At 44.2% G+C, this 18,329-nt stretch overlaps 1 protein-coding gene across 1 annotated transcript; it reads right to left on the bottom strand.

Annotated features, from left to right (window-relative positions):
- Nucleotides 1-3,806: 3,806 nt before the first annotated feature.
- On the bottom strand, nucleotides 3,807-4,745 carry LOC114706370 (olfactory receptor 2M3-like). Its single transcript, XM_028888751.1, has one exon. It carries the CDS (start codon nucleotides 4,743-4,745, stop codon nucleotides 3,807-3,809), a length of 939 nt encoding a protein of 312 aa, XP_028744584.1.
- Between the last annotated feature and the right edge of the window lie 13,584 nt (nucleotides 4,746-18,329).

Genomic DNA, 18,329 nt, shown 5'->3' with positions numbered 1-18,329 from the left:
TAGCTTTTTATAATTGTGGTAGAGCGGTTGTCTAGCATGCAGGAGGCTCTGGGTTTGATGCCCAGCATCACATTAAAAAACAACCAGCCAGGTGGTGGTGCACACTTTTAATCCCAGCACCTGGGAGTCAGAGGCTGAGGATCTCTGAGTTCAAGGCCAACCTGGTCTACAGTGTGAGTTCCAGGACAGCCAGGGCTACACAGAGAAACACTGTCTTGAAAAACAAAACAACAACAAAAATACAGAGCTCCTATTCCATCATAAGCATTCCAAACTAATGCTACTCTATCTTGATTTTCCCCCATGACAACAATTTAAACTTTAAAATGTATTCAGAACCTGTTCACTTCTGGTTACTTTCCTTTCTACCCAGATCCAAATTCCATAACCTCTCACCCAGATCAGTGTAGGAACTTCCCTATGTGCCCTGCACAGCAGCCTGGGTGGATCTACTAAAGCAGATCAGCTGGGCATGCTGGTACACACCTGTAACCCCAGCACATGGGCAGATAACGAGATTGGGACCAGCCTAGGTAGGTTACATAGTGGGTCCCTGGCTCCCAAACACAAACAACAAACAACCCCAGGGCAAACCCTGTCTCTCTTCTTGTTCAGAGCTCTATCTCCTCACACTGCCTGACTAGACCCCATGTGAGGTGGGCCTGGTTCTCTCTAGCCAGCAAGCTCTCATTCTCTCTGTCTCTCCACTCTAGAACTCATTTTCAGCTGCCTCTTTAGCTGGAACACTCTGAATCTTGGCCCAGACTCTAAACTCCCTAAGGACTGGACCATGTTTCCTTCTTCACGGGTATCTCCACATGCTACCTGACATACTGTGAAGTCCCAGGGAACTGGTGGCATCTCTTGTGTGCTGGAACAATTAATTAGACATTTTCTTTTGGTCCAATGTGTTTAAAGGAGGTCTTTATTGAAAATGTAGATCAAAAAGATTATCTCTTGACCTGGGTATGGTGGTACATACCTGTAATCTCAGCAATTAGGGGTGGAGGTGCTGAGGCATGAGAGTAGGATGATCATAAATAAGTTCAAGGCTAGACCAGGCTGAAAAGTGAGATAAGACACCGTCTCAGAGACAAAACGCCCAAAGTGCACGTCCTAAGGCCCTCCTGAATATCTGTATTCAAAGATACTCTGTCTTTTCAAAAGTCAATTCCTGTGCCTGTGTCTGATAGTCCATAGGTCCATGCCTATAATCCCAGCACATAGGTGAGACAGAAAGACCAGGTCATTGTTGGCTGTATAGAGGGTCTAAGGCTAGCAGGGAACTACCAGGTACCATCTCAAACAAAGCAAGATGATACAAAGCACCTTACACACACACACACACACACACACACACACACACACACAAAAAAAAAAAAAAAAAAACCCTAGAGAGAAACACCCATCCCTGTCTGCAGCAATCTCATCATTTCCGTTTCAGCTTTGGTTTCAATGATAAACATTCTGGGAGCTGGTGGTTAACTTAGTGGTAGAATGTGTGTCTAACATAGGGTTTAATCCCTGGCATCACCCCCCAAAATCGATCTGCCTGTGCACTCTCCTGATTGTACCTCTCTGTACCTCTTACAGCTTAAACTCTGGCTGTGAGAGATTGCCACATTCCATGGCAATAGTTTGCAAATGTGCATATAAGCCAAACAGCACTTCATACACCTATAGCTTATACCACGTTTACTTGTTAATTGTATCCCCAGAAAGTGAAACCCAAACCAGTAATCAATACTATGCAACTTTCTTAACATTTCTACACTTTGATTCCATTCTTAAGCTGCCAAGCCCCAGCTAGCATTATAGCTCAGTGGTAGAGCCCTTGCCTACTGTGCGGAAAGCATGTGTCCTCAACACAACAAAAATAAATCATGAAAGAACAAATGCAGGTGGGTGTCTGTAGTCCTGCAACAGGGACTACCCCCAAGGTGATGAAATAAACTCTGGGCTCTTAACACGTTACACATTAAAAACATGGTCTGTGTTCTCCTCTGCCTCCATCCTGTACTTGCTCCGTGGCTTTGCTGTAAAACATTGGATTAGTCCAGAAAGCCAGAATGTTCTTACAGAACAACTGGACAATAAATACATCATTAGCCCACTAGCTTCAGTACAGATAACACTTGTCACATGAGAATTGTGATAATCATTGCCAAGTTTGCTCTGCAGAAACCTGGGTGCTGCGTTTGCTAAAAACACTTATTCTTCACTTGAACATGTAGATATTGATAAGATGGCTCAGTTGGGATCCAATACTTGGCATCTCTGTCTGTATAGCATGTCTATATCCTTTGCTGCTTCAGAGCTTTTGAGCAGACTCTGCTCAACTCTTCGTGTAGCTATGCTGACCATTTGAGAATTATGTCCAGGACTGAATTACATGGTTAAGTTGGCCCAGTGACCATTGGAGTTGGCTTGGGTTTCTTCTACCTTGACCTTATGCTTTCTTGTCAACATAAACATTATAAGTCATCCAGCCCTGTCATAAAGCTGGGATGTTTACACAAGACAGTGGCACCAATTGACATTCAGCAGTTCCTGAGGAAAGTCTGGCCCACCAAGTACAAGGTCACAAAAGCTTGCACGCAAGATGACAAACTTTTGAGAACATGGCCCTGACCAATGGACAATTAACACACTTCAGCTTATGCTCCGCAAAGTTAATAAAAGCCCGTTGCTCCCTTTTGTCCAGTGAGGAGCAGCCTTCTCTGGACTAAGGCTCAGAGCTCTCTCTTTAGCTGTAGTTGAAGTCAGCCAGTCACATTGCGACAGTGTTTGCCTGTCTTGTTTGTAATGTGTGACTTGGTCTCATTTCTATTGTCACATTACAAGATCCTACTGTCCAGTGTCAGTCCCGATGACTTCAAAGGACACTTGAGCCCTGGTCAGCCTAGGCAACACACTGAGAATCCACCTTTTAATAGAAAAAACTTAAGTATGATTGTGGAAAGATACAAACTATATTTCCTAATAATGAACACATAAAAATGGAGTTTCACAGAAAGTAATTAGTTATTAGTGAATGCCAAGAAACTTTGGGTGTAATTTTGTCAACAACCATGGTTGTACAGATGAAGAATGTAGTAAAGTCCACAGAGAAGTGACCTTGCCCAATGTTTCTCAATTCTTATATAACCAAGCTTTGTGTACCACATTTTGATATGCAGATGAGTTTCAAATAGGTTTCCAGTCTTGGTTCACTGAGGTTTCCGTGTGTGTGTGTGTGTGTGTGTGTGTGTGTGTGTGTGTGTGTGTGTGTGTATTTAACAGGGCCAGCTCATGACTGGGGCTTGGAACTCAATTTGTAGCTAAGGATGACCTTGAATTTCTGGTCTTCCTGCCTCTACCTCGTAAGAGAAAGGATTATAAGTCATGGGCTAACATGTCTGGTTCCTGTGCTGGGAAGGGAGTCAAGCGCGTTCATGCTAACAACTGAGCTACAACCCAGTTTAATGTGTAGTCTAGAGGAAAGGCTGTGCCTGCCAACCTCCAGAGGACACAAACAGGGCATCTGATGGTTCTTAAATTTACCATGGGCTTTGAATCCTCAAAACAGTGGTTCTTAGAGGAGGAAAGGGTCATGTGACTCTAACAAGAGCTATCTATTATTCAAGATCATCCTTCCAGGTGTCCTACATGTTCGCAGATTACTCTCAGCTCACAGCTTAATCCTACCCAGCCAGAGAGTTCCAAGAAAGGTGTAGAGGAAATATGGAAATAACAGGGAAGCCTAGACAGAGGAAGGAACAAGATAAGACAAGAAACTAGAGTAAGGTGTGTGAGGGTAGGATTGCCTACATGCCCCACCTCCCCAGCATCTTCCTCAGAGCACTGGTTACCTCCCTGTTCCTCAGGCTGTAGATGAGTGGGTTGAACATTGGAGTGAGGATAGTGTAGAAGATGGAGGTGGCTCTGTCTCCCATTGGTGTCCTAGATGAGGCCCGCTGCATGTAGCTAAGTATGGCTCCCCCATAGTAGAGGCCCACTACAGCCAGGTGGGAAGAGCAAGTGGTGAGGGCCTTCTGTTTCCCCTCAGTGGAGGGCATTCTAATCACAGTTGTGAGGACTCGAGCATAAGAAGCCACAATGACCCCAAGAGGCAGCAGTAACATCACCACACAGCATGCGTAGATGAGGTCCTCAAACAGTGAGGTGTCAGCACAGGAGAGGCGCAACAGGGCCGGGACCTCACAGAAGAAGTGGTCCACCTTTAGAGATCCACAGTAGGGGAAGCTGAAGACCATCCCCACATCAATCACACTGTCTGCCATCCCACCCATCCAGGATGCCATGGCGAGGAAAGAGCAAACCTTCCAGTTCATGAGCACAGGGTACCTCAGTGGGTAGCAGACTGCCATGTACCTGTCATACGCCATCACAGCCAAGAGGAAGCACTCAGCTCCTCCTACCATGACCACGAGGAAGATCTGAGATGCACAGCCTGCCAGGGAAATGAACTTCCTGCCCGAGAGAAAGTTGGCTGCCGTCTTGGGTACCACTGTGCATGTCATTGTCAAGTCCATGATGGAGAGCTGGCTGAGGAAGAAGTACATGGGGGTGTGCAAGCGTCTATCAGCCTGGATGAGTGTCAGGAGGAGGATGTTGCCCACAACAGCGGCCCCAAAGGCCAGAAGAACCAGGGAGAAGAAGAAGGAGTCATAAGGCGAGTGGCTGAACAGGCCTGCAAGGATGAAGCTGGATAGGGAGGAATGGTTCCAGAGCTCCTCTGCCATGACCCTGAGAAACGAACAAGCAAAAAAAAAAAAAAAAAAAAAATGTTTATTGGATATCTCAGTAGCATAAAACAAAACATAACATTTTCCTTCCAAAAAGCAAAGACTGGCCCTTTGCCACTGTCCTACCCTTTCCTCCTATTAAGTAAAAATTCATTTACTCTCAGCTGCTTTCAAGTGTACCAAGCATGAATTGAGCCTTATTTCTCTTGAGAGAGGAGGAAATGATTCACAGGTAGGGGGACTGGAGAGCACAAGGAGAGATAAGTGATAACTAAATGGCAGGTGGAGAGGAGCAGCTTCAGGAAAAGGGGCTGCAGATTTAAAAGACAGGAAAGCAAAGTATTGGATGACCCAAGAGACAGAAGGAGAGAGAAGTTTGGATGGAAGGGATGAAGGCAATACAATTAAAAACCAAAAGGCTGAATTCTCCTTGTTAAGAATAAGGGAAGAGGGCTGGCTGGGTGGCTCAGCAGGTAAAAGTGTTTGCTATGTCAGACTAATGACCTGAGTGAGCCCGAGAAGCCATACAAAGGTCAAAGGAGAGAACTGACCCTGTAAAGTTGTCCTCTGACCTCCAGACACATGCCATGTCACATGACCTCCATATATATATATATATATATATATATATATATATATATATATTATACATAAGCATGATTATTAATTTAAAAGGGGGAGACTCCTCTTCACTCCTTAGCTTGGAGCACCTACCTTAGAAAACTAGGTAAGTTCTTTCTCTGTGAGATGTATGTCTTTTAATAACTTTGTGGTTGGCAGGTCTGTTGGTACACACCTTTAATCCTGGCACTCAGGAGGCAGAGGCAGTTGGATCTCTGTGAGTTCGAGGCCACAGTGTGTAGATGTAACCAACCATCTTATTAAATAAGAAACACAGAACCAATGCAAAGAAGAAAGCCAAGGGGTCAGAGCTAAGAGCTAAAACCTTACCCTTCCTCCTGCGGTGGTCCTTCCTCTCCGAACCAGTGCTACTTCCTATGTTAAAGTCTTTATATAGAGTTTGTGTTCTGCCTTCTCATTGGTTGTAAACCCAACCACATGACCACCTTGTCACGGCCTGTCTGTATAGACCTCCAGGTTTTCTATGATTGGTATTGAGATTAAAGGCATGTGTATCCAATTCTGGCTGTATCCCTGAACACACAGAGACTTACCTACCAAGTGCTGGAATTACAAGCGTATGCCACCACTGCCTGCTTTCCTATGGCTTGCTAATAGAGCTATGACCCCCGGGCAACTTTATTTATTAATATACAAATAACATTTTAATACAAATAAAATATCACCATAACAGTGCTCTACATAGTGAGTTCCAGGCCAGCCAGAGCTACATAGTGAGACCGTGTTTCAAAAAGAAAGAAAGAAAGAAAAAAAAAAAAGAAGAAGGTTGGGGTTATATCTTAGTGCTGGAGCCCTTGGCCAGTATGTTTGAGGCCCTGAGTTGAGTGTGTTCCTTGAGAAAGATGGACAGGGGAGGGGGAGGAAGGAGAAAGAGGAAAAGAAGGAAAGAAGGAGAGGCTGTGCCCTCATCTCAGTCTTTAGGGTAGAGTGGGAACCTGATTGGAGCCTGGCCCTTCCTTCTGAAACACAAAAATTGCATCCTCTCAGGAAGATGTAAGAAGTTCATTTTCCTTTACACGAAGCCAAATATCTAGCAGATTGTCACTTCAATCAGCAAGCACATTTAGGACAAACTGTGAGTGACCATGGTATAGTCAAGTCCTCTTCTTTGAGGACATGTCCATTTGCCTGCAAGAAGATACACATACCTGTGCAGGGAGTGAGTGACATCCTGTGTAAATGTGTGTTGTTGACATGGGCACAGCCACATTGAGGACCCCAGTGTCTTAGAGCCATGGAAAATAGCAAAGCCTTCCTAGGGCAAGGCTCAGGGAAATGGCAAAGCCTTCCCTCTGAGTCCAAGTGTGAACATTGACAGTTTGTACAGGAAATATCCACCATAGCTTTCTGACCCTTGGATGTTCACAGCCTGAAAGCTGCTCCTCTGCAGAAACTGCACCTACCAAGATAGGTAAACCTGCCTCTTCGTTAGGCTGTATAACAGCCCCGCCTGCTTGTTTATCTGTATCTCATAGCCCCACCTCCTTGTTCAGCTTATGTAGTAACCTCGCTTCACTATCCAACTGTATAAGATTCCAGGGTGCCGAAGCTCTTCCATCAGAGAACCTGGTCCACCCAATCCGGGCTTTTCTACGTGTCTGAATTTTCTTTATTCCCCTGCTGCCCCAGCCAGGCCCATCCACGGAGCTGTGTAAGGATGTGACATACCTGGTTACAAGGGCTTATGCAGACAAAAACTTTAGTTTCCCCTTTTTCTGTTCATAGCACATCCCCGTGGGGTTGGGGGAATCACATCTGGCTTAAGGTTTATTCAATAATAAAAAGTGTGTCTTTCTCCTCTATCTTTGTTGAGAGTTTTTTTTTCTTTCTTTCTTTTTTCTGGGTGGGGAGAGGTTTTGTTTTCTGCTCAAAAGAGGCAGGTGCTGAACAAAGATGAATGTCAATGTCAAAGGCATCACGGGAGCCTCTCAACTTCAGATATGCTTCTCTGGATATAACCCAACTTCTATCTTATCTCAATACTTGGACTTTAGAAAACCTGAGGTCAGGTACTGGGGACATGCCTGGGTGTGTCGTGGTCAAATATAATTTGCCTTATTTGGTGCTTAACCTAGGTGGACTAGCTGGTTTAGAATCAGTGACTCTTCTGTCACATTCACCCCATTTACAAAGGAAGAATTGGGCCAATACTCACTTCCTAAGTGGCAGGTGAGGAGGTGTGCATTACTGGTTCTATAGATACATTCTATCAGCATCTGTCAGAATTCGGAACACTCCCCGAGACGAGAGTCAGAGGGCACAAAGCTGCGTGCAGAGGAGAAAAAAGGTTTTCTTATCTAGTGCACAGCACGGTGACCATAGTTCAAAGTATTATTTCACACTTCACAGCAACTAAGAGTGACACTGCTTACACGTTCTCACCACAAAGAAATAAGGATGTGAGGTAATGCATATGCTCATTAGCTTGATTTGAGCATCCTGTAAGGTGCACACATACGGCATTGTGTTATACCCCGAAGAATATATAAAAACATTATTTGTCAACTAAAACTACCCAGACGTGGTAGCATGTGTCTAAAGGATCACTAGTTTGAGACCTATCTGGACTAAAGAGCAAGACACTCTTGATATATATATAGACACAGAGAGGGAGGGGGTGGGGAGAGAGAGAGATAGAATCCTTAACATAACCTTAAAGGTATCAAAGCAAGACAAAGAATACTGCACATACTTGAAATGAGTCTCTTTATGAGCAGAAGCAGGAATTTTTGCACAGTTTCATTTGGTAATTGGAGCTATTGTCTGCTAGCCGACCAGTCTTCATTCAAAGGAACAAATAAACTTCTTCTATTTTCTAACCAGAGACAGTTCTGCACTTGTGAGGGGGAGGAAGGTGCTTAGGGTTCTTAGTCATGCTGTGTCTCTGGGACACTTTGGAACATTTTTTAAAAGTACAAAACCTGCCAGGCATGGTAGCTCACATCTGTAATCTCAGCACCCAGGAGGCTGAGATAGGGGGAATGCAGAGTTCCAGGACAGCCAGTGCTACAGATATGAGACCTTGTCTCTAAAAACAAATAAAACAAAACCAAAACAAATTAAAAAGCAAATTTGCTGGTCTGTCCTCCTGGGATTCTTATTTGCTGGATCTGGATGGGCTCCTCAGGTGAGTTGCAGGGGAAGGAAATAGATTTACCCACGTTGGTTTAGGGCAATCTGGGCCCATAACTATTCTCATTTTGATAGTAGCAGGAAAGCTGGGTAGAGTCAGAAAATCGTGGGAAACAATGAGGAGCCATCTAAGACACAGCAAGCAATAGACATGTGTTCATAAAGGAAGCCAGAGCACAGCTGCTCAGGCCAACCCTGAGGCGGTCAGGATAATGGATGCACATGTGGTCAAGACTCAAAGGGTCTACTTGCTGACCTTAGACCTCAGTCCAGAGCCTAAGAGTAGGTGAACAAAGACAACAACTTAACCCTAGAAAACTAAGATTACCATCTTCATGCTTCTAGTACTTTTGTCAGTCAAAGCACCCAGGTATCTCCGTGTTCAGCCCAGCTTTCTCCAGTGAACCTGAAGCAAAAGGCTAAAGCCAGAACATCTCTTCCCAACTCCTGACCATCATCAGTTCCTCATCTCCCAGACCCTCCCTCGTCTCCTCGGTACCTACCACCCCCCAGGTTCACCTTCTACTTCACTCTGCAAATCCAGGCTTTGGTGGAATGTGTGAGAAAGTGTTGGTTGGGGAGACCCTTGTGTGCTCTTTGCCCCCAACTCCAAAGCTCCAGACACAAATTTATAGAACTAACCACTCAAGGTTGTCTTCTGTCTCTTTCAAAACTGATAATGAGCTCATGTCCCAGGTTTATACAAGGCAAATGTCTTGGGACACCAGGCCCAGCTATTAATGAGACCAGGGAATAGACATGTACTCCACACCAAAAAGGAAACCCAAATAATGAATTGGCTCCAGGACAAAGTTCACTCCCCACAGCCCTAACTTTCAAAAATACCCTAGACTCCCATTAAATCACAGAGGGAGACCCCCTGGGATATTGCCTGACATACCTATTCTTTCCAAAGAGCCATCTTTACCTTGTCCCAGGGTAACCACTGAGTGTCAGAAAGAATGTCTGCCTGTGCTCTGGGAGTTTTGTTAATGGATGACCAGGTTAGGTATTCAGTGACCCTTGTCTTCAATTCACAACTCATACTTTCATACACCATTTGCTGGCTAATCACTTGCTAAACAAATAATTATCACACACTGGAGATAAATGAAGACTAATCAAAGAAAACCAAAGGCTGTTTACCCAGAGTTGCTATAGCAAGAGAGTCAGCCTCTGCCACCTGAGTTTTGATTGGCAGACAGAGGCATAAGAAAGCTTTCAAATACAGGGAGAGACAGCTGGAGGTGGTGATGCACTCCTTTAATCCCAGCTCTTAGAAAACAGAAGCAAGTGGGTCTCTGAGTTTAAGAACAACCTGTTCTACATAGCAAGTTTCAGATCAGCTGGGGCTACACAGTGAGACCCTTTCTAAAAGGGGACAGGGAAAAGGAACAGAGTAAGATTCAGTGTTCTGATTGTGGGCTGTTGGCATGGAGAGGCTAGAGGCAGGCTGACTGAAGTGAGATGTCTTACTCACAGTTAGTTAGGATCTATATCTAGGCTTTCACACTTGATCCTAACTCAGAAGCAGGGGATGAATTAGGAGACCTGTCGGGTTATTTGTCAAGTGCTGTGGGCTATTTGTAAACTGTGTGAAGCTGTATTGCTGTGATTGATATAATAAAAAGCTGAACTGCCAGTAGCTAGGCAGGAGATATAGGTGGAGACTTCCTGGCAGAGAGAGAACTCTGGGAGGAAGAAAGACAGAGTCACCAGCCAGACAGGAGAGGAAATAGGGAGGTGCAAGATGGAAGAGAGGTGAGGTCACATGGCAGGATGTGATTAACATAATAGATTAACATAAATGGGTTCATTTAAGCTATAAGAGCTAGTTGAGACAAGCCTAAGCTAAAGGACAAACTTATAATTAATAATAAGTATCCATGTCATTATTTGCAGGTTGGTGGTCCTGATGAAAAAATACTACTATAGTCAAGACTTGGCCATTTAGTGATTATTAATACTATTTAGCTTCCTAGATTATTACTAAAGATAGCAATCTGGGAGCTGGAGAGATAGCTCTGCAGTTAAGGGTTCTTGCTGTATAATTATGAGGTCTGGAGTTCAGATCCACGTAACAAGCATGGTGTCCCACACACATGCATTCCTGTAACCATGGCTCCAGGTACAGCAGAAACAAGAGACTTGCTGGGGATTTCTGGCTGCCAGGCTCCCTATTTTAAACCTAGAGTGGCTGCCAACATTCCTCTGCTTTTAACCCCTTCCTCATCTTCAAATCCAGAAAAATGGCATCTTCAAATCATTTCTATTATTTTATCTCCTTCTAGAGCCAAATTTTCTTCTGTCTCTCTCCTAAGAGACCTCTCTGCTAGAGATCAAATCCACATATATACACTACCATCTAGCAACATCCCCGTTGATGGGTGATACCGTTCTGTATGCTATGAATATGTGTTGCTCTGATTGGTTGATAAATAAAACTGTTTGGCCAATGGTGAGGCAGAGTAAGGCCAGGCAGGACATTCTAACTGGAGAGAAAGGAAGGAAAAAGAGAGAGCACAGGAGAAGCTGCCAGATGCTGCCAGGAGAAGCAAGATGTAAAGTACCAGTAAGCCACGAGCCACATGGCAAAGTATAGACTTATAGAAATGGGTTAATTTAAGATGTAAGAGCTAGCTAGTGAGAAGCCTGAGCCATTAAGCCATATAGTTTAAAAATAATATAAGCCTCTGTGTGTTTATTTGGATTTGAGTGGCTGTGGACCAGGTGGGACACAGGAAAACTTCCAGCTACACCCGATTAATTGCAAACAGTAATTATGTAAGAATACCTAATGAGCACAAATACCTACTGAATATAACAATATTAATAACATATTTCCTCAAAAGGACAACACTGATCTGTCTCTTTGAATCTGTCCTTCTGTCATCCTCCAGTTTCTCTCTCTACCCCAGTGTCTGATGTAGAGTAAATGCAGTAAACTTCCTTACCAGCTACAGTATTATTTATGGTCTAAAGCACTGCAAAGACAGTTTTAGAAGTGGCTAACTTTTACACAAAAATGATTATTATAAGGGTGGGGATGGAGCTCAGTGGTAGAGTTACTGTGCTTGTCTGGTTTCATAACTGGTACATAAAAGGTTCTGGGTTTAATTTCTTGGGGGGAGTGAGGGAAGAAGAAGGGGGAGGAGGGAGGGAGTGGAGGGTTGAAGGAAAGAGAAAAATCACTGTGAACTTTCAAGTAGTTGATAGGGAAAATTTGAATAATGTATAATATGAATACCAAAACAAATATAGACAGTATATGTCAGCTACTTGACATTGGGAAATGGACACATTATTCTGCACATGGTTCTCAACATCAGTTGGAACTAGGTGTGTGAGTCAATGTTAGAGCACTGGGCTAGAAGGGCATAGCTGTGTGTGCAGCACTAACTGTAGCAGGAATCTTAAAAGTTCTTATTAATAAAATCAAACCTGAGGCCAGTTATTGGCATGAATACTGGAAGATCAGAGAAACAGAACAAGCCACAGCTAACCTCACCTGGCCAACTTCTCAGCTGGTCTTGTTTCCTCAGACTGGAAGCTTCTGAGTCCTCATCCAAATGGGTCTCAGTTGAACTGTGTTGCTCCAAAGACTGAAAGCTTTACCAGCCAAATGCTTAACCAGCCAAATGCTTCTAGTTTCTGGTCCTCATGCCTTATATACCTTTCTGCATTCTACCATCACTCCCTGGGATTAAAGGCTCGCTTTCTGGGATTAAAGGCGTGAGTCACCATGCTTGGCTGTATCCTTGAACACATGGATTTCTGCCTCTGGAATGCTAGGAGTAAGGGCATGTGCTACCACTGCCTATCCTAAGTATCTAGTGGCTTTTCTGTTCTCTGACCCCAGATACGTTTATTAGGGTACACAATATTTTGGGGAATACAATACCACCACAACCAACACTGCAAAAGAAAATGTAAAAGGTAAAAGAAAAAATTCACTTATGAAATCCAACATTACTGCCCTGCATCACTCCTCTCCTGCTCCTGTACACACAGTCAAGAACACTCAGTGCATCTTAGTAGTTTCCTTGGAACATGAATATGAATTTTTAAATAATGTGCCTGTATGGTGATTTCTTGAGCAATTTAAAATACTATTTACTTCAAATATAGTAGTTGAAAACTTAGTTATTGGGTGGGTTGCTTGTTTTGGTTTGTTTGAGACAAGTTTTGCCATGTAGCCCAGGCTATTCTAAAGTTCACCATCATCCTGCCTCAACCTGCAGAGGCTGGCATTAGGAGGTAGGTCCCACCACGCCCAGAGGGAAGCCCAGAGGGAAGCCAAGCTCCTGCATACTTTTCATCTTTTACTTCTGTATCTATCTAAAAGAGCTTTTAAAAACAAGTCTTTTTAAATTTTTATTTTTATTTTTATGTGTATTGGTGTTTTGCCTGCATGTATGTCTGTGTGAGCGTGTCAGATCTTGGAGTTACAGACAGTGGTGAGATGCCTTGTGGGTGCTGGGAATTAAACCTGGGTCCTCTGAAAGAGCAGCCAGTGATCTTAACCATTGAGCCATCTCTCCAGCCTCCCCCCAAATGGTTTTAATTTCTGTTACTGTGCTTGTGTAAGTTCTGCCTGATGCTGAAGCAAACGGTGCCCTGTGCCTCTTCATCACTGTGGTGTTCCATCCATCTTCCTTCTTTCATTAGTTTAAAACTTTATATTCTCTCTCTCCCCTCCCTCTCCCTCCTTTCCTCCCTCCCTCACACACACACACTCTCTCTCTCCCTCCCCCCTCTCTCTGTGGTGTGGTGGTCAAAGGACAACTTTTTGAGTCAATCCTTGCCTTCTTGTAATCCCAGGACTCTGGAGTCTGAGGCAGGAGGACCACCGTGAGTTTCAGGCCAGCCTGAGCTATAATGTATAACTTAGAGTTTACTCCTATGCCATCTGCCATCAAAACCAGCTTTCTGGGTTAAGGATGTCATTCAGTGGTGAACATTTGTCCAGCATGTGTAAGTCCCTAGGTTCCATCCACAACCCTCAACACTGAAAAACAAAACTAAATTTTCCCTCATACTTTTTCTCCCATGGAGAACACAACACAAAATGTTATGTATAAATGCACGACACTGGAATAAATAAAAATAAAGACTAAACATTTATAAACAGTGGCTGTTGGTTGAGTTGCTGGTGTATTTGTCTTCCCTCATAAAGCTTTGCAAAATGAATAAAATGTTTCAAAATTTTTGAAATTTTGTTCCTATACCACAATATGACACTGTCAAAATAGTGACTGACAATTAAAACAGTCATGAAAGCCGTGATATTCTATAGCAAAAATGGGGGCAGCTTGAATTCCAACACAGAGTTTTCCACTGCACCAAAGACTCAGAGAAAGTATGACAGGTTCGGAAAGAGTCCAGTGGAAGGAACACCTATATAATCGATTAAAATGTAGCATCACTGGTTAACACTGCCTGTGTTACAGACATAGATAGCTACTACTCAATTTTTTTTACTATAAAGTATTTCATGCATACATCGTGCACATAAATAGACATGGGCATATTTGAGTATCCATTCTGGCACTAAAAAAAAAGAGAATAAATTGTCACTAAATAAATTATCATTAGTTGGTATTTTTAGGCATAAAAGTACCAAACTTGATTATATCTCAAGGCTACTTTTTAGTCTGTGGCTCAGCCATACAGAGGCACAGGAGTGGTCCTTGTAGTGCACTCTGAGGAGCTGTGCAGCCTAGCAGGAAGTTTTTATCCAGAACAGATACCAGAAGTTATCTCGGCACTACCCTGACACCCATTGCTCCAGCTAAGGGAAGCTGATTACCACCAGTTAACTATCTGAAGCTATCTTAAGAGTAACTGAAGAGAATGAGATGATTATAAGTCTAGGTGCTGATTTCTGGATTTGTCTTTGTTGGTGAGTGTTTTGTTCCTTGGTTTCTGTTTCCTCTGTTTCCCTGGTCTGCTCAGACAGTGTGTTTGCGGGGAATGCCTGCGGGTTTGGGAGGCTGCAATAATGAGTTGATGATGGGAAAGCAGGTTTGAGAAGACATTTGTATCTGTCGGGGTTTGAATCAGAGAAAAGAAGAGAGACGGTAGTAGCTGAGGGGTGGGTATGTGAGAACAATATTCAAATGTGTTCTTGCCACCTCTATTCCTGGTTGGAAAATGTGAGCAAATTCAGGTTAAAAAAAAAAAAAAAAAAAAGGAAAACAACAAACAAACAAAAACACTTAAAAAAAAAAAAAAAAAAAAAAAAAAGCTCACCAGAAATAAAAAGCTCCTTGTTGTAGTGATATTTGCTCCACCATGACCTTGAGCTATTTGGCCAAAAGGAGGCGATGCTTCCTGCTGTTGTACGTAACCTCCTATAAGGAAAGGGAGAAGGATCACAGAGGATAGAGGTGGCTCAGTGGTTAAAAGCACTGGCTGATGTTCCAGAGGACCCAGGTTTAATTCCCAGGCCCATCCGGTGTCTGATCATGCCAGGATTTAAAAAAAAAAAAAAAGGATCCATGTATCCTTGTAACCCCTCTCCCTTCCCTTTCCTTATGGTCACTCACAACAGCAGGAAGCACCTGCCCCCTTTGGGCCGTATAGCCCAAGGTCATGGGCGGAGTAAATACCACTACACCTTGACTGCATGACAGACCCAGACAGTTAACACATGCACATGTGTGCACATACATCCTAACTTCTACATCCTTCACAGGATGCACACACACATTAACTGAGTAAATTTGTCGGTTGCCTGAGACAACATGTGAGAGTGAATATCAACTGAGTTTTCACTGGCTTCTGTTCAGCTTTCTGAAACTCTGATGTTGCCTCTGGGAATGAGTCAGGACAAAAGAGAGGGAACGGTTACAGTGTTACACCCAGTCGGTACACCACAAGGAAGGAGAGAGACAGCGCTTACGAGTTCCAAAGATTTTAATAAAGTCACCACATAAACGGGTCATTGATCAGCCAGGGCTGCAGGACAAGGACTCGGGAGCCTTGTTTCTCCTGACAGCCCTGAGCAGGGGCAGGAGTGGGGTTTATAAGCACAAAAATCACAACCATTTGTTGTCAAGTTACAGTTAACAATTTTCACCAATCAGGAATCAAAGATTAGGAACTTTCCTTGTGTGTTCCATCATTGTCAAATGTCCTACAACTCGCGCCTTTTATTCTAACCAATCATATTCATTTGTTCTTTCTGTTGTTAGGAACATCCATAATGTTTCTAGAGAACTAAAGACCCATAAGGACCATTTCTCTGGTTTTTGGGAGGAGGTTGATCAGCCACTGGAAAGTTCTCAGCTCCCCTAGGGCTTGGGAACCTGAACTTTATTTCACCCTACAGGTAAAATGGAATCTGAAGTCACAATGGCAGTACTTAGGCCAAAGTGCTTTTGCCTGCTCCCTTCAATAGAGGTAAAGACAGAGAAAGGTTTAATTCAGGTCCTGATTTTCATCTGCTAGGCCAGTCTTGTTATATCAGACTCCAGATTGCCTACCAGGAACTATACACAGACCTCACTCTGCCTTCCTAAAGAAAAACCCTGGACAACTATTGAGGTGACCAAAATCGAATTTCTTAAACTGTTTCTGTGATCTGGATATAATGAAATATAACTTGGATTTAATTTTTTATCCATGTTTTTGTCTTAGTCACATTTCTTCCTCATACGTAAGCCTGCCTAGTACATCACAGATAGCCTTTATGAAAAGTTCCTCTCATAAGGAAATGAATAGACCACCATATTGTTTTCTCTCCTTCAACCTCAGGTATGGATCATCTCCTTCAAATAACGTATCTCCAGAACCCCCAGTCACTGATCCAGCTGCTGACAGAGAAGTTAGACTCATTCCTGTCCTGACACTCCTGTCTCCTAAGTGACTCACTCTGTCCTTTCTCCTAGTAGCCTTCAGGTGAGACCTGTCCTCCCTCCTCAAAGTTATCTTCACTTCTTCCATTCTCTCAGCATCTGAAATTTTTAAATCTCATTTTGGACGTCATGATTTTTCAGCCTTAAGCATTTAACCACTGAGCTAGCTCTCTCCAAGCTCTTAAATCTCACTTTTAAAAGGCCCTGGGGTTATTAATAAACTTAGTGTCTTATACCTAAAGACAGGGCACCTCTCAAGTCAGAGGGTTCATCCACATTATGGCAAGCCTGAGTCTCATGACCTCTGTGGTCTCCCAACAATGCTGTCCTTTGAAACAATGGCAGAGAGCCTACAGGGACAACCATCCTAAGACCCTGGACAGCAGAGGCTCTACCTCTGGAGTGCTTCACCTGCACCCAGGGGCCACACCTGTGTCTGCCCATCCTTGGGTACTACTTAAGAGGCTCCTGGGTACCCAAGATCTTAACCTTATATTATTGCTTAGCTTCTCTTGGAAAATAGCTGGACCAGTGAATGCTTCTACCCACTTTCTCCTAACCCGAGGACACCATGGTGAATGGGCCACATTTGGGGGAAGTAGAAGTTGGAGTTTGAGAGACACAAGGTCCCTAGAGGTTTAGAGAGATGGGCCCCAGACTGTGAATCTAGAGCCAAAACTGAAGCAAGGAGGTGGGAGTGGCCAAGCCCAGTAGAGGGTTGCTGAGGCCTAGCCAAACGTCAGTGGATGTCTCCGACTCCCACAGGGATAGTGGGGCTTTGGCTTCCTCTCTGCCTCTGTGGAGTGCTCAGTGCTAAACTGCTAAGTCTAGCACCTTATAACCCCAAAGTCGAGAGTTGCTAAGGCCTAGCCAAACGTCAGTGGAAAAAAAAAAAAAAAACAACCAAAGTCTTTCTCTCTACCCATGCCTTTACCTCATCCTTCCCCTTGCTCTCTCTGGAACCAGGTGAGCATGCAAACACACACACATACACACACACACACACACACACACACACACACACACACACACACACACCCTGTCATTTCCTCTGTGCAGAGTCGAGTGGAAAGAAGGTAAGAGTGCACACACTGTTACCTTCCAGCCCGTGATGGTAGAAATTACTCTGCATTTGCTACCATGCCTGGTTTTTCTTTTTCATGTGGGTGCTAGGAATCCAAACTCGATCCCTCACTCATGAGCAAGCACTTCCCTCATCTCCACATAAAAAACACATGAGGCACCAAAGGCCACAAGGATACCCGGCTTCTGGGCTGCTGCCACCTGAGGCCATGTTGGAGTCCAAGGGGCCTGCCACCGCTGTGGTCATGCCGACTTGAATGGCCTGTGCTGCCACCCATGGTCATGGTGTCGTCTGTGCCCGAATCGTGGCTGGGGGCCATGCCATGTCTGGGTCCATGGCCCTACCTTAGCTACGGTCTACGTCAACGTCTGTGGCTCCTGTTAGCACCCAAGGCCCTGGGACTGCCCAGGATCTGGGTGGCCACCTGGGGCCATGTTGAAGTCCAGGGACCACCCTGCTGCTGGGCCTATTCTGATTTGAGAGGCCTGGGCTGCTACCCAGGGCCATGGTGACAAGGTCTGGACTTAAGCTGCTGCTGCTCATCATGTCTAGGTCTGTGGTCCTGCCGCAGCTGGGTCTGTGTTGGTATCTGTTGCATGTGTCACCACAAGGGCCCGTGAGAACCATGTGTTGAAGTATGAGGGCCTTGCTGAGCTGCCCTCCCTCCTCACCATAGAGCCGACCCTGCCCCTTGGGGGCCCTGGGAAAATGGACCTCATAAATTAGGTTGGAAACATGAAATTCTATATCATGGGATAATCGTAATGAATATGTGAGATGGTGTAAAGCAGTGGGTAAACATGAGACAAATCCCTTCACAGACGAATTGACACTCGAGCCACAGAGTCACTGGCTGTACATAAT

Source organism: Peromyscus leucopus, chromosome 8b (genome assembly GCF_004664715.2).
Source record: "Peromyscus leucopus breed LL Stock chromosome 8b, UCI_PerLeu_2.1, whole genome shotgun sequence".
In the NCBI taxonomy this organism is placed as follows: domain Eukaryota; kingdom Metazoa; phylum Chordata; class Mammalia; order Rodentia; family Cricetidae; genus Peromyscus; species Peromyscus leucopus.
Note: the sequence above shows the minus strand (reverse complement) of the source record. Positions and strands in the feature narration are given on the sequence as shown.